This window comes from Glossina fuscipes, unplaced genomic scaffold (assembly GCF_014805625.2).
Source record: "Glossina fuscipes isolate IAEA_lab_2018 unplaced genomic scaffold, Yale_Gfus_2 28, whole genome shotgun sequence".
NCBI lineage: Eukaryota > Metazoa > Arthropoda > Insecta > Diptera > Glossinidae > Glossina > Glossina fuscipes.
In genome coordinates this window covers 16,663,538-16,691,440 of record NW_023998423.1, presented here as the reverse complement: position 1 = coordinate 16,691,440, position 27,903 = coordinate 16,663,538, and the positions used below count along the sequence as shown (strand labels likewise).

Below are 27,903 nucleotides of genomic sequence, written 5' to 3'. Positions count from 1 at the left end.
AAAAGATTTTAAATCTAAATTAATAATCAAATGTATAAAAATTCCCTTAACATGAAATAAATAAAAACCGTAAACAAAAAAAAAGTCGAAATGTCGTTGTGTACAAAAGCAAAACAAAAAAAATTTTATTAATTATAAATATTATAAAATATTAATAAAAAATTTAAGATATTTTTAAAATATTTTACATGAAAATTCATAAAAGCAAAAAAAAAAAAAAAACGAAATTAAAAATTTAAAAAAAAAAGTTTTTCAATATTTTCGTGAAAAATTTACAAAAAAAAAAAAAAATTGTTTTTTGATAGCTGATAGAAAATAAAATTTTATGAAAATGTTTACTACACCTAAAAAGCATAACCTATCAAATAATTGTAACACATCCGCAATGATTACGAATCGTTATAAGCTATCAAATTCCACCCCTAATCTAACCGTTCATAGCAGTAACAATAATAGTAATAAAAGGACTTCTACTGCCGTCTATGAAAATGGTTTAATGTACGGTTCAATTTGTAATGCAGACAGTGTTAGTAAATTAAATCGAACATTACCAACAAGACCGGAAAAAGAAATTAATAATGCCGGCAGCAGTGGACTTAATAAACAGAATCACTGTGAAATAAATATCGTGCATAGCGAGGATTTAGCTATGGAAAGTACAGCTTTACTAGCAAACACACTCTCACCGGATAATATATCACAAAGTGACCAAAACAACACCACCACCACCGTACACGATGAATTGAAACAATTAGAACAGGACAGTGATTTTTTAGAATCGAGTATTTACAGTGAACTGCAATTTCCACCCTCGATGTATGATACCGACGGTGTTTGTGTTGATGATGACATCGTTAGCGTTAGGATAGCATCTCCTGTCAGTTTACCACAAACACCCACCAACACCAACGGTCGCGCACAACAAATCAAGCGTATTAAACGAAAACATAGAACAAAATCAAAATGTAGCGCCACTGCGGCTGCTCTTTTGGCCAACCAAAGAGCTTCACCCACTTATCCGCCACGTTATACTGCCATTTATGTGGGTTCCTCACACAATCAGCCTGATAATCGGTTAACGGCAAATCATGGCAACGGCAATGCCGCAACAAACGCATTCGGGCAGATAGTTAGTGCGGCAGCCGCCTCACCATTTCTTAATGCAGCACCTGTTGCACCCAATGGAACATATATTGAACAATTTCAATATCATCAGCAAAGGCCTATGATAACAAGTATGACAACATTAGGACGCCATCGTCATCATAGGTAAGCTAAGAGCTTGTAAAAAATGCTAATACATAAAGAACAACATTGCATTACTGCTATGAAAAACCACGTTTACCCAGTCCTTTAATGAACTTCTCATATTGATTAATATTTAGGAAAGCATATCATGATCAAACATACCGTTTTTCTTTCCCCCCCATTTGAATTGGCTAAGCTTTACAAACCACGTTGCTTGGATACGTATTATTTCAAAATAGAATCTGCAAAACCTAAAAAAAAAAAAATATTTTGTTCACATTCATAAGCACATAAATATTCAATTTTAAAGGAATACCCGCTTCAGTTTAATAAATTATATATTTTCGTTTATGGAGGACGGATTAGGCCACCTCTTCAAATGTCCAGTTTCATTTACTGTAGCTACTTGCAAGTATCCTTATCATGTTTTCACTTGAAAAAGGCATTTATTGAGAAAAAAAAAAAAAGGGTACAACATATAATGAGTAAAACACCACACCTTTTTTCGTTTTCTACAACTTTTTCCCATCTTCCCATCTGGCAACATTAGCGATACCTTCTCGAAAGAACGTCATCGGTTTGGCGGCGATCGACTGACGCATTTCTTTACCATTTCGAAACGGTGTGCCAGTCGAGCCATTCTGCATCGATCTGAACAAGTGGTAATCAGAATGTGCTATGCCTAGGATGAAGAGGATGACTTCGTGTCTGTTAACCGCTAGTGCTGTTCTTTTCTGCAACAATACATGATTCCATTTGGTGAATTGACGTCAGTAGATATATGCAGCAACTGTTTCATTCGGTTTTAAGAAGTCGTCATACGCTACACCTTTCTTGCTCCCCCACAGCAAAACTTTATGGACGTATTATTCCGATTATGAATATGGATTGAAATTTGATATATTTTTCTCTTTTCGAAAAGAGTGTAATAAGGCGGCATAGATCGTCTGTTTTAGCATCGTCGTTTAGCATAAAAAGAAAATTATATAATCATTTATATATTTTTTATAATAAGAGGAGCCAATGATCGGATTGGAATAGTTTTACATCGAAATTTTGAGCGTCTCTTCGCAATACTTTTGTCATCTTAATCTTAAAGCCATATCTACTGTAAATTATTTTACACGTCAGTGGTACATGTATTTGCAAAACTGTTCGCTAAACGGATTTAACAACAACATAATGCTACAGGCTTGAGCTTACTATCTGTAAAGACTACCAACTGCAAGTGGCAGACGGATAGACTGACTTGCTTAAATTTATTCAAAATCTTACATTTATTGACGTCGAATCGCGCTTTGATTAAAACTGTAAATATAGTTTATAAGATCTCTTAAGGTCAAGTATCAAGGATAGGTCAAACAAATTGTGTTACAAAAGTCGTATAAATCCATCTTTCATTATTGATTCCGTGCCTCGGTTTATAAAATCATTCATTTACTTAAACCTAAAACAAACAAACATTTATTTATTATGAACACGAAGATTTTGTTTTCAAATCTTTTATTATTGTATAATACCTAAAATCAACTTCAGTTTAATTGTTGATACTCTTTAAGTATACATATCCTATCCTAAATCCTAAAGAAATTTTTGGAAAGTTTATAGAAAACATTTGACGAAAATTGTCCGTAATTGCGATATCAAAGCAACTTATCTTCTCAAATATTTAGAATAATGCTACTGTTCCGGTGTACGAACGCAGGAAAATATATATTTTCAAAAATGTTGATCACTTTTTCACTTGAAAAAGACATTTAGTATGGTACGGGAAATTGGTGCAATACGTATTAATCAAAATAGTTTCCATTATTTTCTACAACATTTTATAATGTTTCTGGCAATATGGCGATATCATCGCAAAAGAACTTATATTGATTTGGCAGCCACGGACCAACCGACCCACTTTCGTAATTCAAATTTGCGGGCCCGAGTGCCAGCCAAGCTATGCTGCACCGATCTGAAAAAGTGGTAATTGTTATTATATTGGGTGTGGCAGTACTTACCATTCGAGCTGCAACAGCGTAGCCTGGACGACTCTTACAACAACAAGAGGCCGAAAATTGCCATTTTCCGTCAACTCGTGTCGCTACGTTTAAACCGTTGAACCGTTGGAATATGATGTAGCAGCATCACCGTAAGCCTCTGAACGTGTTAAATAGGCTTCGGTAGGCGATTTCCTCAAATGAACCACAAAAGTAATGCGTTTGGAAGAAGCCGAATTTTAAGCGCCCCACGATTATCGTCTACGTAGCCTGTATGGTAGAGAAACGTCAAAGTCATCGAATTCAATCGTTATGTATACTACCTAGTATTTTCCATTTCTTTATTATTTTTAGTTGTAGAATTCGCTGATCAAAATTTGTGCAAACACCTAATAATAAAAACATACCGATCCCAACAGTGGGAATGGAATAAGTTAGCTCCCAAAGCTAGTATGAAAGAGTGTGGATTTGTTCATTTCTAATTTTCTAATATAAATACGTGCAGCTAATCCTTTGCACGTTCGACCGTTCGCAAGCATTTTAAGTAAATTGATAACACACATTTGTACACTTTTTTGATTAGAGAGAAAATTCATCCCATGTCAACAATCAATTTTATCTTTACTTTCTGTGTACGATAGCAGAGTAAAAAGCAATAATTTTCTTATGTTATTGTTTACTTTTTCACTGTTCGGCTTAAATCAATATTTTTTTAAACCAATGTTGAAAGTACATGCAAGCTAAGCAGAGTATGGAGACTTAGGGAGCTATTTCCCGTTGAGCATCGTCTTTTTGATAAGAAATAATGTAGAATTTTGAAAATTCATAAAATTTTGTTGCATTTACTTTAAAATATTATCGACCCTACTATCGTAGTCGCACCAAATGTTTATTTAACAATCTTTGATTTAATCGCGAATGTATAAAATTTTTGATCAGAATGTATTTAAAATATTTGAGATAAACCGGAAAAACCAATAGATGTGGTATAGCGGACAAGGGCGATCGAAAATTCTACATTATTTTTATATAAATGCATATTTTTGATGAAAAACCCTTCATATTAGAATATGCTCAAACGTTAACGTGGTCTAATCTTAGAAAACTTGTTTTACTTGTTAAAGCTTTTGTTAAGATCCGTCATAACAAACCATAAATTGAGTCTTGTTGCTATAAAAGGTACAATGTAAAAAATTGATTTATGATCCAAATTCCCTATGGTTGATTTACTACCTTACTTTTGACATTCAAAGCCTTAGTTTGGATTAGAACACTTATATGGCATGGGATCGAAAAACAGACCTATGTCTCCGGTAAGGTTAACTTTTATGTCCAATTATTATTATGAATGAATTTTCATCATGAGGTATTGAAAGTTATGTAGAGGGTCAATAAATCTCCCCATCCTATCCAAAGCTTCCACACCAATTTAGTGCGCCGTAATACGAATAGGAATCGAAAGCGATTTTTATCGCAACTACAATAATTTTTGTCATAACGACTTATCAAGTTAAGACCTTATATGTAGAGTGATCGAAAAAGTGGTTCGCTTTGAACCATTTTTAATAGCGTTCGTCCTTGTACCAGAGCGTAATCTCTCTCGGCCATACTGTCGTGAATGTCAGGATTTTGCCAGAAAACTAAACACCAATCAAGGAAAACTATTATCTGTGTGTGTATGTTTGTATGGACATCTAAGACTAATATGGTAGCGAGTTGTAATGATATAAAGTGCAAATTCATACAAGTCCATTTAACGATATATGAACGGGATCACCGACTTGGGTTAAAAACGTCTGCTTCGGTTGATGCTTCAGAGAAACCTCAACAAAGTTTCTTATTATAGCCTACACGACTTGTAGTATAGGGTATATGAAGTTTGTGCGAATGTAACACCCATAACGATTTAAGATAGACCCACATTTTGTTGTTTTGATCGACTCTTTATCTTATTTCTTATATCTGTGCATGTTTTCACCCTATAGATCGCAATTTTTAAAACATTGTGGCGAAAATTTGTACACTGATGCGTTTTGAACCAAGGACGACCTACTTTTTCGGCCAATGACTTTTTCCCATAAAACGCCTCATTTTGAAAAATAGTTATATTAAAAAAAGTCGCAAACTTTTAAAGAAGGGCTGAATGTCTCGGGATTCTAAATTGATGTGAAAAATTTATACTGGATGGGCTAATCGTTTAAACAGCCTCTCGTATGAACGCTCTTTTGAAAAACCTCCATATGGTAAAAAGAGAATTGTTTAGCATTTCACGGTGAAGATTAGTCAACAATAAGAATTTGATATAGAAATTAACTTTATCGAGTTCGGGCCAAGTAGCTGCATTTTTCAGACATTTTTCAGACAAAATTACAGGGCTATACGACAATAAAATATCACTTGTAGTTTTTATGACGAAAACCAACGCAAAATAACAAAATTTTTATCAAACAAGTTAAATTTCTGAAAGTTGTATCAAATCCATTTACATTTTGTGCACCTTTTCAATATGAGGGCTTTCATGCAAAGCATGCCTTCACATGAAAATAATGCATAATGTTTGAACGATTGTATTAGGCGTAGTGTTCTAAGGTATTTAATGGTCGGCCTTGACCAACTATATCTATTGCTAGTTTAGTTACAATACAATGCTATCGCTAGCATATCTTTCTGAATGCAACGAATTGTTCTTTCATGATGTAATGCCGGTTACTGATAAATAGCATTAATCTAAATGCAAAGATGGTAGCGCGTCATAATGATCCACACTGGATGATTGTTCTAACTTTCATCACTATTGTTGCAATGCTGAATAGGTAGACAAGATTTGTCTACAATACATTTACATAAGTATGCGATACATACCCACGCATGATTAAGCATACAATTACTTACATTTACACCTACTTAGATCACCTATTAAGTATCACTAAATCTTTTCAGCTGTTTGCCTACCCTTTATACAATGAAAAATTGATCTTCGTCCGATGGCTAACAAAGCCAACCGTTTATCATTAAAAACTACTAAAAGAAGCAAGTGTTTGCATAGCAATCGGAACGTAGTTATTTTGCACTTCTTTTCTTGTTACTACTAATGAAAAAAAATTTTTTTTAATTTTTTCTTTATTGCTAACACACTCAAATTCACCATGAGAAACTGATTCATCATAGTGGAATCTCTATAATTCCCTTTCCCATCCATTAATCCTAGTCAAGACAATCACACATTGTCCTTCACAAGCAAGTCTCTCCTACATGGTTTCTACCTGCTAAGTATTACAACTAATAAATCGGGATCCGTGATCACGAAAAGCTTCGCCTCGAACAAGTTTCTAAGCAAAAAAAAATTCCATTTCAACGCTTTCTGTTATTGGTGTTCGTAGCCATTAAAAGCTGGTAGACTTCTAGACAATAACAAAAGTTCCAATAAATATTTTTCTTAATCAAAAATTTCACGTGCAACACTGACGCTGCCGAGATTTTTTAAAAAATTCATAGATTAAATGATTCCTCAAAAACAAAAGAGATTTGTGGTCTTTCTTCGATCTGAGCTAACTTGGTCAAGTGCTTGTTAACCGTAGGAAATATATACCAGGAGTCTTAAGTAAGTTTTACTTGCGTCCTAGAACAGATAAGATCTGTCAATTGTAAAATTTATTTCAAAGATGAAACGAATTATTAAGCATAAGAAAGAAATTTATACCCCCCTTAGATCGAACCTCCGATATCTATCAGTTCAAACCATTAAATTACAAAATGCATTGAAGCATACGCTCGAAAACATGGATGCATCGCCTGATTGGCTGATCTTGACAATTTTTACACTTTTATAGTTTTTCGCCTGATTTCAAAAAATATTTGAATTAGTACTTTTTAAGGGCTACAAGCTAAAGGTTTGATCTGTTGTAGTTGCCTTCCTAAGCGAATTATGCGTTCTTACTATAGTTGTAGATAGGTTTCGTAAATACTGAAATAGTGAATTTTCAGTATTTATTCAGTATTTCAGTTGTAGGCGAATTACGCCCATTTTAAAGCTTAGCCTATGGGCATCTATTGAATATATATGTGCTAAAAATTTCAGGCGTATATTTTAATTTTTTGCCACCACAGTCATATCTACAATTAGCGGACAGACAGACGAATACGATTGAATCGATTCAGAATCTTGCGGTGATCTAATGCGTGCATACTTTTTGAGTCTTACAAGCACTAAACAAAACTCTAGTGTATTCTCATTCTTAAGTGACAGATGATGCAGCATGTATTCTCATAGACAAGTACACAAGTACTTTATATGCATTTAGTTGCGCTTCAAAGAAATTGTGTTAACATTGTGTAATAAAAAGCATCATTTTGATATAATAATTTATTCAAGCTTAAGGGTTCCATAGCGACACCTCTAGTTAACATCAACGAACCATTAGTGCGCGAAATGCATTTCATAAACAGCTAAGGAAAGCTAACATGAAATCTTGTAATTGTTGCTTTAAAAATTGTCGTGTACTTGAAATATTAAAAACGTTTTATGAGAATAAACTGCTTTTACGATACTTTTATGTTTAACATTACAGTTACAATAATTGACAAAATAGAAGTAAATATGTCACAAATGCACTAAGTACAAACACAACAGTAAAATAAACAAAATAACGACATCAAAAAAAACAAAAAAAAAACAAAAAACAACAAAAAAGAAACAAGAAAAGAAACTAAAATTAAATGCCTTACAGTAGTAGTGGCCCATATATAATATGTAATTGGCATGCTTCGTCACACACGAATCTACATAAAATATCGTAAAAAAAAAAAAAAAAAAAAAAAGAACGAGAAAGCATTAAATTTTATATAGGAACGAATTGAACGTTTTTGTCTTCTTAATGTCTGTTTGTTTGTCCGACTGGGCTCAACAGTCATCAGCATAAAGAACATGCATTGTATTCAGTAAAAGTGGAACAAAGTGTCTCTTGGACAAATCAAATAAGACACAACAAGAAAAACAAAAACTTAAAAATGCACAGTAAGGCAAATAATAGGCAGAAGTTTTGGTCTGCAAACATAATACAATTGTAAAGCATACCAAAAGAGGTTAATATTCTTCTCTTAAATCAACAACAACAATAAAAAATATTGTATATTGTGATTGTGCAGGTTATACGAACGTTTTCTGTGCGTGGTCTTGAAGAAGCATAAGACTGATGTCATTACTTTGCTCTCTCAGTCGGTGTTACAATCAACATAAGTAGTGCGATAAGTTTTCACAAAAGAAAACGACTAAAATAAAAAAAAAACAATCCAACGACTAGCAAACCAGACAAGACAAGACAACATAAAACAAACCATAAGAAGAGCATTTAATGCTTCTACATAAGCATATATCAGTTTCGAAAAGTACAACAAAAACAAAAAAGAAAAAATGGAAACCATTAAATACCCAAAATCCTCAAAAACACAAGAATTTCAATATGCTGCCGTTTCGAAAACGAAATGTACCCGTCTCTCACACGCCACTACCAAAGAATAACATTTAACATAAAAAAAGGAGGCAAGAAATGAAGGAAAGTTTGCAGCTAAGAACGAATCTTCTGCTACATAATATTTCTCGGTCGCTTTTGTTGCAAAGTACCATAAATAGATTTTATCAAAATTTTAGAGTCAGCTCTGTAAGCCGTACGCCCTATATAAGCATTAGATAAAGCTTTTATCAAAATATTTGCCAGAATTTGTAAGATTTTTGATTTTTACTCTTCCTAAGCAGTGACATTTGCTGCAGTCTATCTATATCTATATCTTGAAAGGGAACGCTAATGGAGCGCGCATATAGAAAATAGAATAAGTAAGTTATAGACTTTAAATGTCACGGTTAAGTAGCCGTAGTTTCCTTCCAAGCCACTTTCATTTTCCAAAATCTTACTCACACCTATTATATAGATTGCAATCATGTTAAGAATCGCTTTCGACATATGAAAAGATAAAATTCACAATTAATGGAAATTTCTATATAGTTGAACGTATCTATGAAGGGGAAAAATTACGGAAATGGCAATTAAACGGGAAGCTGGATCTTTAAATCAATTGCGAATATAAAGCTCACAGTTCTTATTACTATTATTATTAATTTCGCCAGAGAAATAAATTCTAAGTCTAAACTCTAGCATCTAAGGCTATTGGCTTTTATTAAAAACTCTATCGCACTTGAGATTCGAATCCACAACCACAGAGTTGCTTGTCGAGATTCCTCGTCTTCGGCCACTCAAGCGGATTCACAGTTCTTTTTAAAGCACACTTAGGGAAATTATGGCAAGTTGACGAGTTTTCCTCTTCGGACAGTTAGGGTATATGATACATGCATAAATTTAAAATCCTTATAACAACTGCATTATTGTTGCATGTGCTACTTAGGCTACTGTTAGCAGATGTCATAGTGTTTGCCCAACACATTTTTCTCATTTTCCCCAAAGCATAAAAAAAGGAAGAGAAAGTTGAGAATGAAAGATGTAGCTTTTTCAAGAAGAAAAGTTAAGTAGAAACCGCAACAACCAAACGATGTTAAGGCAAGTTCGACTTTAAATAGCAAAAGTATTTACCAACTGTATTAACAAAGTTCTGCAAGCACCTACACGAGCTCTTTTAAGCCTACTCTGTCCAAATTAGAAAATATAAGTTAATTTTGTGAACTCCTTGCGAGTCGTATGTGAAATTAAGTCTTGGAAATTACATACAATAACATTAGCAGAAGTGTGAGATTCTTTAGCTCGGTGTCTGCAAAACCATCTTACGTTTCCTAATTAGGAATAGGCTTCCATGTCCAACCATATCTGGTCTACTTAACAGAGCTCTGGTATGACGTGACCAAAATATCTCAATTTGGTTATCCTTTTTTTTCCGGGATTACCAGTCGAGTAGAGAACAGGCCATCACCAAGTCGTATCTTAGTTCCGCAGGCACCCACTAAACTGTGACCACTCCTTACTCTTTCTCTTTTCCCATCTCTTGCTGACCGTGACCGAGTTATACGTATGGGGGACATCCTCTCTGCAATTGGTCATATAAAAAAAAAAAAACAAGAAAATCTAAGCTTTGCAAACAGATAACAGCGACGGAACTAAATCGGAAGACTTTGATGGAAAGGGTTAGCGATTTGAATTTCAATTCGCGCTACTTCAGCTGGCGCCTTTGCGACGCTATATGCTGTCATGAGAAAAGAGCATTTTTTTCTTCGCTTTTTGGAACCTGTCTTTGCCAATTTTTTCTTTCAATCGAACCAAAGATGCCATTTAATATTCGTGATCTGTTCTTTTTCCTTTTTCAAGGTGGTCGAGTAGTAGTAGAAAACTATACGCATTCTAAAACACGTAACTCCTAGCTTTGTCCCATAAGTAACCGAATGCATAAGAGTTGTGATTATTAAGTCAATACTCGCAGAATTAAATCTCAGTACGATAGAGCGTAGATGGTCATAGCTGCACGGAATGGTTTAGTTGGTAAAAAATTAACATTAACTGGTCCCTTAGTTTCTCCACATCCTTTCCCCACTTCTTTCTGCCCTTCACCGTGTCGTATGCGTAAATATCATCCCCTCAATGATTGGCCGTGCTAAAGAGAAAAGAAAATTGGAAAAATGTAGATAGGAAGCCAAAATTGAGCAAAAACATTCCTAACGTTTGGTTGTTTGTTGTGTTTAGGATAAGAAAAACGTTCACTATTACACGCTTTGAAAAATGCTATGATAAACTTAATATACCTCTCAGACAACTGTATAGAAAAATTAAAACAAAAAAGAAAAGTTACTACTAAACTTTGTTTGTGGCATTAAAAGCAAAAAAAGATCGAATCAGAAGAACACATATCGATTGAAGAGTTAAAAAAGTCACCAACCATCTATTGAACTCTTGAATGGGTATTTAAAGTGGTTTCGTTTTTTTTTTTTTTCTTCTTTATTCTTAGAACAAGGTCTGCTAAGCTTTTCATTACTTCATCAAAAAAAAAAAAGAGAAATAAAAAAAAAAATAAAATTTAAATATATACCACTTCAAACAATTGAAGTTTTTTGTCTGCTTTAACTCAGCAAACAAAAAAAAAAAAATGCTTCAATATTCAATTTTAACACATCAAGATTTTTTGTCATAGATATGCTCGTTCCGGTAAAAGAAAGAAAGAAAGAAAGCAAGATATGGAAAAAATTCTTTTAAAAAATGTATAAACAATGCGTTCATTGTATGTCCAAACAAAACGTAAGGGTTTCGTTCAATTAAAATATCAATAAAACGAGTAAATCCACCCTTTACATATAAAAAAATAAAAAAACAAAAAAAATATAAAAAAAAACATTAAGGATTTTCCATATGTTTTATAAAAACTATATTTTCCTACTCAAAGACGACAAAAACATTTCTGAAATTTCTCTAATAAAACAAATTCCGCAGTTGATTTATTATGTATTTAGGTATTAATGTCGATCTCACCATTTAGAACCCAATGTGAAGGCAAACGAACATGTTTTAAATTATGCAAACATAATCAAGTACTTTTATGGACAATCAACTTTAAGGGCTCTCTGATGTATGCATTGCAGTTAAACATAAAAAATGTTTCAATGGAAAGACATTTTTTCAAAAAAAAAAAAAAAAAAGAAAAAAAAAAAACTTCTTACTAATAAGCGTTCGTTTGTCGAAAAAGCCATTTATTTATTTTGACAGCAAATCCCATTAAGCCATTTTTAAGGTACCCGTGTCACTTGCATCTGTGTTATTGCTACGCCATTTGAGAACTTATAGATTAAATGGCGTTCTAAATAAAAGTCAATTAGATCGTTTGATGTTATTTGAAAGATTTTTTAGTTAGGATAAGATGGGAGATCAAAGTTTCCTATAGTTTTCTAAGAAAGAAAAAAAAGGCGACTTAAATTTGCACAAATTTAAGCAAAACTCTGTTGATTAAATATTCGAGTAGAACATTAATGCCAATAATGCCTCGAATAAAATGTCTTTATGCTGACAGCAAGCAGTCTTTGAAAAACACAGTTGATCAATGGTTTACCGACAGCATCCGCTCTATTGTCCTTCAAAGAAAATAAGGAGCTTCAGAAATCTCTTCTCTGAGCTCCTAACTTTTTGAAAAGCTTTCTAAGCAGAGCGATAGTATTTTCAATATATGTTCTTGGGCAGATATAAACTCTCGGATTCAACATGTTGACATACTTCGCTTTTACGAATTTGGCGACCACATTTAAAAGCTGACCATAATTATCTTCAAAGAAGTTCTGTTGAACTCAATTTATTCAATCCAGCTTTCGGCTTTTCTCTATTTTAATCTCTACAATTCTCTCTCTAGAAAAGGCCATTCAACATTTCATGTGCATCGAGAATATGGAGTGTTGCGTTAAGCGTTTTGTGTCATCTGCCTAAAGCTATTCATCAAAATTAGGGGCGAACAATTTTTGGCTTTTGCGTCACACTTATGCAGTGGCGTATAGTGTATCGATTCCTCGAAACTTTTTTGCCTTATTCGTCCCCCTTAAAGTTACACCTTCTAGCTCTCTGCCTCACTCTATCTATCTATCTATCTTTCTATCTTTCTATCTCTCTTTATCTCTCCCTCTATCTCTCTATTCTTGAAACATAATAAACCTTATCGGGCACTTTGCTTTGAGGCATTTGATAACTTAAAACCCATCATGAAAATGTTCTTTCTTTAGACGAACGTAAGTAAGAAAACGCTTTATTAATTGCTCAAGATCTTGTCATGAAATTAGAGGCAGATATCAGCTCGGGTGTTGCCAACCTAAGAAAGTAATTCTTCATTCCAAGCAATACATAAGTAGAAAACGATAAATAGAATTAATGAATGGCATTGTTATAGTCTTAAGAGATTCTCCAAAATCGTAACAACTATAAAGTGTTCTGACTTACAAGCAGCGTGTAAGACCAATATTCTTAATGAATTAAATCCGTCAAAAGCTATTTTGAGGCAAGCTGTATATCGATGGATAATATTATATAATACGTACTCTGCTGTAGCGATAGCAAATCGCGTTAAAATTACGTATGCGATTTAAGTGTCTACGTATATAAATTACATTCATTGAGCATTTTCGAAGGCGCACTTAAGTAACGGAATAAGTAGATAAATAAAAAAGAGCTACCTTCAAAAATTGATCTTCTCTAAGAAAGGAAAAGAGCAAAGAAAGTTGCCTACAAGAGAGCGAAACGTCTACGCGTACTCGTATCCCCATTAAATTGAATTGCGATTCGCATTGCTAAAAAGCTTGGGTGTCACTGCTTTTATTTATCGAACATTTCGCTTTATATCGATCTCATTAAAAATTCCAGTTATTTCGTCGACAAGTGCTCATAAAAATAACTTTTAAGCACCTGCATGGAAATTTTAATAAAAATTAAAAAAAAAAAAAAAAAAAAAAAAAAAAACTGACTTAAAATTCAATAAAAGTAAACGTTCTCAAAATGACACATAAATGTTTTCTTACATTTCCTCTTTTTCTTTTTTAAATAAAAATTATAAATAGGTAAACGCTATTAGCATACATGTAATATCTAAACGTTTGTCTCTGGAGAGCCCAACGACATAATTAACCATATATGTGTGTATAGTATGCTAGGCGAAGGCGGCATTATTTCAAGAAAATATGAAAAAAAAAAAGAAGAAAATAATACGAACACACACCAAGCATTAATTGTTTGTGCGTGAGCGGTATGATTAAAAGGTCGAAGACTTCACGCTCTACGTTCAATACAACATACAGGGAACACTTGTATATAATGTGATCTATTAGCTGAGTGCAGCATATTACGAGATTTTAGTAATCGACAATGTAGGATTGATTGGATTATTCACACTGGATTTCTATTTGTATAGCAAATGAATATTTTCTATATATATTTGTATATATGTACACTTAGAATACTGGGAATAATTTAATCATTATTCCAATTATTCCTAATAAGAACTAAAAAAACTGGGCATTCCAATTTATAATAATATAAATACTATATATATACATCATATATATATATATATATATATGTTTATATGTACATATATTTATAAACATGAAAAATGATTCGATATTTCATTAATGATTACAACATGTATATGCATGAACTCTACACACACACAGGCATTTGGGCAGAGTTAAATGACGATGCGATTTCATCATCTGTTCCTATCTGAAGGTCACCAGCTGCCTAAAAGCAATGTTGTATTTGAAAAGTAAGGTTTGATAGATTTAGCTTTAGTCGGTACTATAACAGTACTCCTGTCTTTAATGAGGATTTGCTTCAAAGTGCTTGCGCCAGACTTGCCCCAAAAGGTGTGTACTTTCTCAACTCGTTTTTTTTTTTTTTGTATTTTGAATCATTCAATGCATCAGTCAGAAGACTAAAACTTGCAAACGTGAAAAAGGGACTGCAGTTCTCTTGAAATGAATCCTAAAATTATTATTTTTTTAATACGACCACGTCAACTCCCGAAAAGGAGGGAGAAAAGGGAAAGAAACGGCGAGATGGTGACCGCCGCGTAATAAATGTGTGCCATACAAGTGTAATGCCTTCATCTACTGAGCAATCACTGGAGCTGCGACCAAAGAAAACTCCACTGCACTTGAACACCACTTTGCCGCCGCGGTTCTTACCAGCTCGATTATAATGATGTAACTCTGAATATATTCACGCCAAAGAGTTTATCTTTTGGATTTTGAGATTAAAATATTTCCGATTTCGATCCCATCACACAGTATTTGCAAATACGCTTTGTGGTAAGAAAAACTTACAATAAAAGTCTATAACTCTCTTTGTCTCTATGATTGTCTTCATCTACCCTGTTTCTTCACTCATTATATTTAAGGTTATATCAGAAGATTTGTTTTATACTAGACCCTTTCGATGGTTCCTCGCAAAGATTTTACGATGCACTAGTAGAGACGTCTGTCAAAGTGTTACTTATGTAAATATTATGTTTTGCTCAAATGTGGAAACGTTGCAGGCATAAGCGCGCAACTAAAGTCGCTATATTTAACAGCGGAGCGTAGATCAAAGTTATAATTCTCGTGAACCAATAGTCAAATCCCAAATGCAAAAAAAGAAAAAGGGGCTTTACAACTTAATAACAGCAGAGCAAATAACTTTCCAGCGTTTGCGAAAAGATATCCTAAGAAGAAAATTTTGTTGAAACGTCTGTTCTCAGATGTAAAAAAAAAATTTAATCACCTGGTAACAACATAACCCGGAAGTATATGTGATTTCGTATCCCCATCAAATAATTGTTTTGGAACTTTTAATTCACTTTTTTAATTTGAAGAAGAAATCGGCAAGTAAAGCGCTTCGGTTGCTTGAAGAACCATAGGATGAGTCCACTTTACATCAGAGAACTTGTCGCAAGTGGTTTCCAAAGTTTAAGAACGGTACGTCCGACGTGAACAATGAAAAACGCAGTGGAAGGTCGAAAGTACACGCAGAGTACGGAATTAAAAGTATTATTGAAGGAAGATACGTCCCAAACGCAAAAAGAACTTCTCCTCACATTAGAAGTCACTCAATAAGCAATTTCACATCAAGGAAATGGAAACGGCGGAAACATATTTGTACTCCTAATGCAATCTGAGTTACCGCCACTTAGGAATTACCCGCTTTTGTCGAGAATTAGAGACTTCTGCGACCAGTGCATCGTTGAAAAAAATTCAACAAGTTATCAAAGCGCGCTGTTAATAAAACGAATATCACATCAATTAAGTCGAAGAAAAAAGTCGCATTATTAAATCGAAAGTTCCGTGAGAGATGCCAAGAGCAAAAGGTCCTAATTCCTATTCCTTTTTAGTTCCCTAAAATGACTTCTATTACCTTGGTTATTCCAATGACAACAAGACAGTAAATGGATGCCTTGGTTCAAATCGTATTTTATCAGAAATCTCTTCAACGCCAACACAAGTCATAATAGAAGCAATGACAGGCTGCTTATATTTCTCCGTATACCCGTAGTCACCAGAGTTTGGTGCTGAGGGTAAAACTTTCCTATGCAAAAAAACTAGAAAACCGGATAAGCTCCAGATCATATTACATAAAGTAAATGAGAAAAATTTCATTATCTTCTCTCTAGTTCTTTCCAATTCCTTATAAAACGGTGTTAAATGTTTTGATAATATTTTCTTAACATTTAACCCTTATGTATGGATAGCAGAAATTTGATTACTTTCCTTTTATTGGAAAACTTTTCAATTTGAATTGAAAATTTTCTTCTTTATTTGCGATTTAATAAAATCAACAACTACTCAACGCTTTACTAGGAATTTGCTTTATCTTGCTTTTTTTGTTATACGCATATTAGAGTGAAAACGGGAGAAAGGGATGATTGTTCTATTTTTGTTGTTTCAAATAATTTGAAAAGGTATTCAAAAGAAAGGGGGAGAATATAGAGCATAAACATTCAAACACAATATCTTTTTGTAATTTGATACATTTACCATGATTTACAGCGGTTTGGTTTCGATATGCTACAGCGACACTTTTTCCTGTCATTTTGAAAATAAGAGAAAATTTAAATCCATTCTTAACAAACAATTTATGACGTTATTAAATTTCTTAAGGAAAATACAAAAACAAAAAGAACAAATAAGAAAATTATATTCAGTAATTGGCCGAACTTTTTATACCCGTCACTAGCCATAAAGGAAACGAAAATAACCAAATTTTCTTTCTCTAAAATATTGAGTGGGCGCCAAATATCATATGGTGTAGGCGTTATATTTTATGATCAACAGGCAACAAAAAAATAGAAAACGAAAAGCAAAATTGTTTACAGTCTTCGTTGTTTGTCCAATCTTTACATAGAGGGACAGACGGACGTAGTTGAATCGATTCAAAATTTAATGCTAATTAAGGATATATACAGTTTAGGAAGCATATGTGAATCTTCCTTCTGGGCGTTGTAAACGTTTTGACCCAATTAACATGCTGCTCATCCTTCAGTGATGGGTATAAAAAAGAAAACTCTTAACAATAAAAGGTAACTTGAAGAAAATAGAAAGAGGGTTTCTCTTACTTGAGCAGGGATCTTTTATGTAAACGACCATCACATGAGCTTCTGCTGTGAAAGAACGAAAGCGTTTTTGTATTTCCGTGCTTAGGGACACGTTATTGTCTCGCTTTTTACGATGGTTATGCAAACTCTAGATAGAAAACTAATCTCCTTTTTTTTTTTTTTTAATCTTATGAGAGCTTTAAAATTCTACCTCGACTACGGCCAAATGTAATTAATTTTATGTTGTAGTCAAAGAACGGCGAACATATCAAAATATTGAAAAGTATTTGAATTAATCTGAAGATGAGGTAATAACTTCAATAACGATTAACAGTCGTTAAATAATAACTAAAAGTCGTAGCTTGGAAAAACGAAAAATTGAGATTATATTACACGTCTTCAAAAAAATATTTTTAGCGATACATTTTACGGTCATATAAATGTATTTATGGCAACATTATACAGCAAAGATAAGAAGATTAAGTCAAGAATACAATTGATGTAAGGTTTTCGTGCATCACAAAGACTGCCAATGTTAACGTAAGTCGTCGTATGAAGGCTTTTCCTTAGAGATGTCAATGTATTCATTTTCGTCAAGTCGGGAAGAGCATGTAAACGTCGTCAGGTGACAAATTTGAAAGGCTTTGACCCAAGAAGGTACAGCAACTTTCTGGGATCTTTTGCCCTTCAAATTCCTTAACGAGACTCTCGATATCTATAGAGGGTCACGCTGACCGTCATGGCCTCTATTACGTTACGCTGCGAAAAAGTGCAACTTGTAGGCTATACTCTTACTTAGGTAAGAAGGTCACGATAGTTGCTCCGAGCCCTATTAGAGGCTCCTAAAAGAACAGAAAGAAACGGGAGAGAGCTAGGCATAAGAAATTCAGACATGTTTCGCTTTGGAGCGAAATGGTGCAGCGGGCAGATGCCCTAGACGTGTAGAGCAACCAACTAACTGTCAGTGCGGCAACTTAAAAACGGTGTTAGAGTAAGTAAGTAGTGTTTCTCTGTCGCCCAAATCTACAAATTGCCTCTGGTAAAGTTGGCTTTACCGCGCGCGGAATATTAATCTACAATTCAGGTCCTCCACACGACTTGAGTTGCCAAAAAGTTATTAAGGGAAATGGTTTCATCTTGAAGAAGACTCTCGAGCTACATTTCCCTCAAACTCATTTTACTCTGCAAGAAAAATGCTTTTTCTTTTCAGACTATTGCTGTCATGAAAAGACCTTTAACCCTTGCTATCAACATATTTGTTTCCTTATTAAGCAAACGTCTTTCCCTTTCCTTGCAGTCTTTTAGTCGTAAGGTAGCTCCATCATCAGATGTTACAAACGTTATACATTTCTCATCCGTAGTCTTATGTAATTTCCACTTCATGGTTTATTTCATATTTCATGCAGGCAAGACGTTACTCGTAGCACTTAAAAAAAAAAAAAAAAAAATCCAATACCGCCTTTCATCAGGAATCTGACTTAATGCTTCTGTAAATTTTATGTTCACTTTTATCTTTCATCAGACGTTATGAATATATTTCATGCATTATATGTTAATAAATAAATAAATGTGAGAATGCGGTTTATAAACTTATATAAATATTAAAAATTAATTTTCCATATAACATTAACTCTTTCCGAAGTTTTATGAAGAAAGTCATAAATAATTCTATAAAGATTTCATCACCTTCGAGAAAGTGATAATTTTCACATAAATGCATTAAAATGATTTTCTCTTCAAAAATATTCAGGAACGAGAAAAAAAAGCCTAAAAGCAATAAATAAGATATGAGAGTTTTTTTTATTGCAATGACGGGACGGACGGACAAGCCAGCATCGCAATACCGTTTACATATTTCGGAAAGAAATTCAAACAAAATCAGTCTGAAGCGAAACAACAAAAGCAAAAAAAAAAAAAAAAAAAAACAAAAAGACATTAAGAAAAAAATAAATTTTTTTTTTTAAGCACAAAACATAATTTTATGTTTTTTTAACACGCAACATAAATTTTATATTCCCGAAGAGTAGTGTTAGAAAATTTGGTTAACCCTAAGGCATAAAGATCATAAAAACCATAAAACACGAAATGCATGCAGACATGCAACTTATTTCCAGCTTCAGGAAAAAAACAATACCAAAGAAGAAAAAAAAAATAAAACAGAATTGACAGAGACGCATGTTCTGATGTGCATGATACAAGCATACATATGTACACGATTTAAATGTGTTCTCTCAACGTGAGAGCACTAATCGAAAAAACGTGGAATTTAGAGATTCACTAACTATTTTTTTTTCTTCGCGAAAATTCTCGGCTTATGTAGCGAACGCGTTTAGTCAAAAGCTGTGCAGTATAAGAAAAACACTATTGACAGACTATCATATATGATCTCATAAATAGAAGTTAAGTTTCTTTTAACGTAGATTATTATAGTAAGAATGGCAGAAATAGAAAGAGAAAAAAGTGCTATTAAAGCACGAACATCTTTACATTTTCTTAAGCAATTTTGATACCTCACGTAGATATATATATATATATATATATATAAGTATAATCTCAGTGGGTGAGGATGTATATCGCTTCACATTAACCACTTAAGACATTAATAGACTTTTAAAGTAGTTTCAGCCAATCAAAAAATATATTATCGCAGATCATAAATTAGCCTGAAGTAAACATTTGAAGAATATAAATTGGCGGACTTTCTTTGACACGATTACCTTCTACACTTAAGCGTATCGCATGAGTTTGTTATGTGGAAAATGTAAAGAGATTTCTCCGTTTCATTTAAAACGTGAAATAAAAAAGTAATAAACTATTATGGAAGCTTTTTAATCCAGCTTAAGATGCATCTTATCGCTATCCAATGATATTCTATCATATTGGGAAAAATTATTTAACAAAAATAAAATTATAAGCAGCTTTCAGCGAATTTTTTGCGTCCATCATATATATTATCTCAGAAAGAAGAAAAACATATTTAACCTTAATGCTCTATAATATTAAGTCGGACTGGTCGATTCTTCCCAGGGTCACACATAGAATACACCCAGAAGTTCTCCTTGTTGCATCATTTAAAATTTAATTGAGTATTGAAGAAAAAACCCAATTTCAATGGGCGTCGTCTCAAGTAAATAGTTTAGCCTCACCTTTGGCAACTTAAGAAAGGCAAACTAATGACGAACGACAACCAAAATATTTTATGATTACACTTTTATATCTAATAAGATGAAAAAGGTTTGGAAGAGTGAAAAAAGGTTTTTTTTAGGAGACGCTTAATGTTGTAACTGATTTCAATAGGACTTAACTTAAGGAAAAATCAATCATCCCCACATCTATAAGACGGTTCAAAACGCTGATAAACCTGAGCCCTACTAAACAACTTAATTGGTCGAAAAATCTCTTGTTTCTGTGTGGGACACTTTACACATGAGCACAACATCTTTTGAGCATCTTGGGCCTGACATCGCAAGTTTTGGTTACGTTCCCATGACCCTATCGCTATACGCAACCGAAAATCTGTAAGACAAGTTTGGAGACTCCCGTTCACATATGCGAATTGTACTCTGATATTGACGGAGTGCAGTGGCTGTAAATGATACACACATCGACTGCAATGGAATGGTTTATTGAAGCCCTCTCGACTGCATCATTCGACACTTCGAAAAGGCGTTTTTCCCAACAACCGTTGTTCGATATTCTCGCAGGCAATAATATCAAGACTTGTCGATTTTGCTACGTTGACACCTCACAAACAAAGAATGATATTCACCTGCTCTGCTATGCATTAAGAGAGAGCATTGCGTGGTTGTGAAAGTTTGTTCCATTTGGCAGACGTTCGCATAAACAGAAGAGCAAATTTCAGCCTTTATAAAGGATATAAAAACTTGACTTTTCCATGCGCTTAGCTTCACCAATAGCATCACCTAATGTTCACGACAAACAATAACTTTTCGATATGTATATAAAAAGAAGTACAAATGCTATAGTGAACACGACCCAATATTAGATCACGCAGACTAGCTTATAGTTATTTATATAATGACTTTTCAAAATAAAGCATTATATGAGGCATTGTAGAAAAAGCTTTCCGACCCAAAACACTTGAATATACCAAATTTTGTCAAAATATCTCCAAATTTGCGAGTTATAGGTTGTCCGACGGACGAACAGACAGGCTTAAATCTATGCAAAAAAAAATGATTCTGGTTGTCCTTTGCGATCGTACATAGGGCATACATCCACACATACTTTGTATATCTTCGTACCAGAGCTGGTGTAGGGGATAGAAATTAGAAGGTCAAGTTTATATAACATATACAAAAAGGGAAAAGAGTAATTTCATATTCATATGAAAAACAAAAGGTCTTAAAATATATAAAGTATTTTTCCCAATTGTATAAAAACGGAAGCATCGCATTCTTTGAAAAACACCGCGGATACCGCGGACCTGTTGCTTAGAATTTGCATACAAAGCTTCCATCCCTTATGTAAATCATCGATATATAAATATGCGAATTTTTATTATTCTACTTTTGCTGATATTCTTTTAAACCCAAAATATTTGTTGATCATCTTAAATGATATCACTATACAGTCCGCCTTTCAAATGTCAATGCGTACGTCTTCTATTTTAAAAGCTTCCTTAATGGATTTTTTTGAAATATTTGGTTGAGGTTTTCTTAATACTCAAGGGGTTAATGCGTGATTTTAAAATTGATTCGATAAAATGTTGCATTTAGTTTGTATGTGTGTATACGTTTTTATAACAATGTATTTTTCAATCCCAATTCCATCAATCGTAACACTTAAGCTAACTTTTTTCAATGAGAATAGTAAGAAAAAAACCGAAAAGATAATAAATACCTTTCCCTTCTCAATCACTTCATGCTATTTAGAAATTAATGTTTGATAGGAAAAATTTTTGATATATAACCGCAGTTGGTTAAACTCAACAAATGTGTTAAATAAATTATAAATTTATTTTTATTTTTATTTTTTTTTTTTTTTTGATTCAATTTCTTTTCTCAAAGAATATTTTTTGAATAACTTTCTCCCTGTCTCTCCCTCTCCCTGTGTCTCTCTTCCTTCGTCTTTCCAAAACATAAATTCTATAAAAAGACACAACCATCTGTTACATATCATTAGATGTATGCTATACAATGAATTTCTATAAAATTTTATCAAATCTGTAAAATTAAAATTCTTTCTTTGTTTCTTTTCTTTTCTTTCCTTTTTGAAGAAATTATGCTTTTGAAGATAAAAGGCAGGTGTAGACTGTCATTCACACACTTACACTTACATAGCAATATTCCTCTTTAGTCATTTTCAGACAATCGACACCGCAGGAGTTTTTCCAAATATTACGCATGTATATAAGTGAATTGTGTTCTGTGTATGTGTCGTCAGTAATTTCCATTTTTTTTTTTGTTTATTTGTCGAGATAAAAGAAAATTTCTGAAAAACACAACAATAACGGTTGATACGTATCCTGTTATTTTTGTACATTTACTTTAATTTCATAAATCACTTGACAATCCAGATTTCTTTACACAAAAAAAAATATATAGGGGAAGTTAGACACGTTTACTTGAAATTTATTTAAAATTTAATTTCTTTTCAAACACAACATAGATTGCAGGACGATTCTCCTTCACATCAGTAGTAGGGAAGAAAAAAAAAAAAACAAAAAGGATAGAAAGGTTTAATTTATTACCAATAGATCGTCTAGAGCCAAAAGACTATGTAATACCAATAAAAAATATATATTTGGAATCTTTAGAGAACTGAAGATGAACTTACTCTTTCTGGTAATCTTTGATACTGTTTGCCTTTCGTCTTTTAAGATAATAACCTCGTCCTCATATAATTATGATTTCTGAACAAATCATAGACTGACTGATTGTTCGAACTTGATCAAAAGCCTTAAAAGAAGCTGGGCTAACGAAACCCGTCAAGATTATCAATAATTGAAACAAATCATAGACGGGCTGGGCTGTTCGAACTTTTTCCTATGATTTCAAAACCAAAAAAAAAAAGTCGCTAAAGCTTTACACAAAGCTAAGACAACACAGATCGAGGAAATGCGGAACAAAGAAAACAAATCATAGACTGGCTGTTTAAGCTTGGCCTATATAGAGTATGCCAAACATGTCCAGTCAATTTGTCACAGAAAATACAAGAACTACACAACAGGGTCGTTTTTTAAAGCAAAGGCCGTTTTGTGACAAACTCTAGCTGTTTCCTTCTTTTTGTTGGGAACAGTTGCGCTCATTATTGGTAGCGAAGATCTGAATAAATCCCGTTCGCTGCTGGCAATAGACTATTCGCAGTAGAGATCTGAGTAAATTTTATTGACTAATGACAACAGCTCAAAAGCAGTTCATAACATTCCCGAGCTCTTCTCACTAAAACGAAATCTCACAGTTTGTGGAATTTCCACTCATCGTAACAGTCATCTTTCTTCTCCTTGACATTCATCATTCTTCTAGTAGTCCAAATGTGAGTATTAAGCTTTTTATAAAGCTTGTGCTTCCTCACCAAATGGAACGCCTGATTTCGTCTGATTAAGACAGTTAACGATGATAATGATTAGTGACAGAGCAAACTGATCATTTGAGTTGTCTTTAGTTCTTTCTACGCACATGATTCTTACTAATGTAACTACGTATATTGTTGGCCTATGGCTTTATATAGTTGCTAATAAATTTGAATAAAGAAAATAATAAATGGATCAATTCCATGTAATAATGACGTCTCTCTTTCACCAGTACTAGCAATGTCAGCGCTTGCTCGACCTAAGCGGGGAATCTTTTCAACATCGAAATCTCCCGAAAATGTTTCCATTTTTACCCTTCTAAATATAAATTTCACAGCACTTTTACCCAGCGTGCGTGACGTTATCGAAATAAAATTTACTTGAAAATACAAAAATTGTTTGCTGTAAAGCATCAGCGGCTACAAGAATTGTATTGCGTTTTGGAAAAAAAAATTCATAGTTTTGAAGACTACGGTTGTATAAAAATTTATTTCACGAATATTCTAGATCTGTTCATAAATACTAATACATATATGGCTTACATGTTCTTATCTCACCTACACATGAAAGCTTTTAATTTTTGCACCAAATAATCAGATTAGGTACGTATATAATATTGGGACGCAAATATGTGGGTGTGTTATGTTTTATTTTCTTCCGTATTAGTCTAGTTATTGTACCGCTTTACCTTCAATTTTCTTCTTTTGCTCTCGAATTGTTTATGAAATTTTTTTATTATATTGTAGTGGAAGCACAAATTACCTCGTTTCGATTGGCAAGAGAGATTGTAGTTAGTACTGTGAGGTATAATACTATGTTTAAAGTAAACTTAACTACGTCAACACTCGCATCAATAGTCTGGTGTCTTGTGCCAAAAAAAAATGAAACTCTACTTTCCCTAATTAATTCAAAGGGTGGCGGGGCTAAATCCCTTACGAGTTATGAACTGTGGATGCTCTACGATATTCACAGTCTGACTGCCTTATCATGATAGAGGCTATGCGATCGGGTAACTTTACCGATAAGACTGAATATCCTTGATGCAATCAACTGGGCGTGGTTTATTAAGGCTTGTTTCAAATAAATGAAATCACCAGTCAGGGACGCTATCATGGATACAATTGCGCCAAAACACAGGCGAAAAGTCAGTACATCATTAGTTCTTAGTATTTAACAAGACGCACTTAGACAATTTTTGCCGTTATAAGCCTTTCCTCTCCGTTACCAGTCGACGCTGTTCCCTCCGATTGACGCAGGCTTCAGTATGCGGCTTATTGTGCGTTCGACGAGTGCTTTGATTGTTATCACGAGATAGAGTTCAAAAAATGCATGAAAGACGGGGAAGAATCATAACTAACGTGAGGCAATATTTTGAACGAAATATGTCGATTGCTTTGAATAAAGTTCACATCTTCTTTGTACACACAATAATTTATTTTTGCACCTAAAGTAGAGATTGCAAGAGATTACCAAAATTTATATAACTTAGATGAAATTTTTGATTTAGAGCATATTTTCTTAATGTTGTCCCCCTTTGTTGTTTCTTTACAGAGCTTTGTATAATGTTGGAGCTTTAAGTACCAATATCGTTACGGAGGCCGAGTTAAATACAGCAACAAGTTTATCTGCTTTGCCGTCCACGGGGCTATTCTCAACTTTAAGTTTTAATTTACGTAAGTTATGTTCACGACCATCGCTACCCCTGGTAATTGGTGTATTGGCCTTGGGTGGCGTGGCTTGCACTCTCGTTGGTATTGTATTAGGCTCGACCGGCCTAATAGGACATTCGACGCAATACTTGAGTGCTGCCTTGCTACTAATAGGCATTGGGGTCTCATTGCTAGTGATATCGGGAGCTATATGGCGTTTAAGTTTACCGGACGATGTAAACGAATGCCGTTGTTATCGGCGCATGGAAATCTGTCGTAATTGTAACAGTCCATTTTGTGATAGTCGTGTAATGACAGGCGGTTACTTATATCCCGAATTTCAACATCGACCGCCGCCTCCTTCCTACCTTACGTCGGTTAATGAATGTGGCGGTTTGAGTTTTTTATTGCATTCGAACAATTTACGAATAAATACACCCCCACCAGTATACCAATCACAAATCTCTTTAAGGTAAGAAACTTTTTCGATCAGAGAAGAAACATCAATAAAATTTCTCTGCCTCTCTCTCTCTCTCTCTCTGATTTTTTTTTTCAGTACTACAACTCCAAGTAGCAATACAAGTTTATCTAATACTGTAAATGATACGAGCACAACTTCTACAAACGTTCTAACCTCAATAATCAATGAGACTAATCACAATAATGCTGTGAATAGCGCAACAGATCATTGTAACACCAACGTTCTTCAGACGATTAGGGAAAATCAAAATGTGTCTACACAAACGCATAAAAAAGAACTTAATTACTTGGAATTAGATTAAATGAAGAGAAAAAGAAACAAAAACATGACTGAAATTGACTGAATTTCAATTCGTTTTTAGTTTTTTTTTTTAATTTAAAAAAAAGAAAAAGAAAACCCATTTTGTTAAATTAATTCAATATTTGTTTTATAAGACAATGTTTTCGTTTGTTTTAGTCTAATTAAAATTAAATAAAAAAAAGTAACAAAAATAACTAAAAATAAATTTTTTTTTTTTTTTAATGAATGTATAAAAAGACTTACATGTGTATTATTAATATGTGAAAAACTCAACACCATATACATAAATGTTTGTATGTTTCGACTGTGTTTCCTATAACAACACTCCCATCTATAAACTTGAAAATATGAAACAATTTTAAAATTTTAATAATAATAATAATAAATTAAGCATAACATTTTATAAATTTTTAAATAAGTATATATGGATAAGAGGTAAAAATTGATATAAATATTCAGTGTGTACACATTGTTATGTAATTTTTGATAATAATTATAGTTTTCTAACTAACTTTTTATATGTGTTTACCTAATAACTACCACCGTCGTCCATCCTTCCAATCACTTGTAAATGTAATTGCGTTGGCAAGCTTTTTTTACATAACCCTTTTTCTTTTTTTTTTTTCTTGTTGATATACATAATTGAAATTATGTAAACAATAAATAACAAAAGCTTTTAAATTTAATTATAAATGTATAATAAAAAATGGAAAATATTTTGTGTACTTTATTATAAAAAGAAAATAAATATTTCAAGTTTTTCAATATATACCTGCGAGAGGGGGCTCCCGTTGCTTGCATGTGCCAGGAAATTTACATTCATGTTCAAGCGGAATTTTTCAATCATTTCTTATTTAAAATTTTTATATATAATATAACGTGGTAAGTGTTTTTCTAATTGTGGGCGATTTACTTACGCGGTCGTAAACGTAACCTTCCAAAATAGGAGTAAGAAATTTTAAATCATCCCAGGCTATGAATGATTGATGTGTCTAACAGCGTGTAAGTAATAGCTTGTTTTGCGCAAGCAATGGCTTGCAGTATGTAAGCAGTGCTTGTTTAACTGTTGAAAGCAAAGCTGTGCTTGGATCCCCAACATTTGCCAATTTAAGCCAAGCGCGTACACTACAAGTTTAAGTTTCTTATCTAAACTCTTGCAAGGCCTGTGAACTTCCAATAAAAGAAGGCCGGACGTACAAAAGGACGGACACTTGGTGAGATCAGTTTGAGTAAGTTCATTTGTCTTAAGCTGAACATAAATGTATATATACCACAGAGATCAGTAAGTCCCGGGAGTGGCATGATATGATTTCTGGCACACAATCCATCTTATTTTTAGAAAATTCGAACTCTCACGCGATCTCTGTTCAAATATCATTTTATTTCGATCATTTATTTCGATCATTTCTTTAGGCAAAGAATTGAAAAATGCGAATTTCGTTTGTTGATGATGATGCTGCGCAACTTTACGTTTGGGTAGGGGAACATCGACTCACATTTAGTCTGAGCTTAGAAATATTGTGGCAAGTCTTCTCATTCAAAACAACAATTTATAAGCGAGTTACTGGTTTTCACAAAGTCCCACGAACACTGATGACACAAAGCACAGGGAACACCCAAAAGAGGTTAGAAGTCGTGAACATCGTTCTCAATATTCTAAAGGTTAAATGTGGCAGGAAA

General features: G+C 33.4%; 1 protein-coding gene across 1 annotated transcript; it reads left to right on the top strand.

The window, feature by feature from the left end:
* The first annotated feature begins 283 nt into the window (after nucleotides 1-283).
* Nucleotides 284-26,224, top strand: LOC119636380. The gene is made up of 3 exons (XM_038031695.1): nucleotides 284-1,269; nucleotides 25,345-25,914; nucleotides 25,999-26,224. The coding sequence occupies exons 1-3, from the start codon at nucleotides 326-328 to the stop codon at nucleotides 26,222-26,224; spliced, it is 1,740 nt and encodes a 579-aa protein (XP_037887623.1). The 5' UTR covers nucleotides 284-325.
* The last annotated feature ends 1,679 nt before the right edge of the window (nucleotides 26,225-27,903 follow it).

Coding starts and splice junctions, on each gene's coding strand:
- LOC119636380 (XM_038031695.1), top strand. CDS start 326: ATGAAAATGTTTACTACACCTAAAAAGCATAACCTATCAAATAATTGT. Junction 1,270..25,344: donor GGACGCCATCGTCATCATAG/GTAAGCTAAGAG, acceptor GTTTCTTTACAG/AGCTTTGTATAATGTTGGAG. Junction 25,915..25,998: donor CAATCACAAATCTCTTTAAG/GTAAGAAACTTT, acceptor TTTTTTTTTCAG/TACTACAACTCCAAGTAGCA.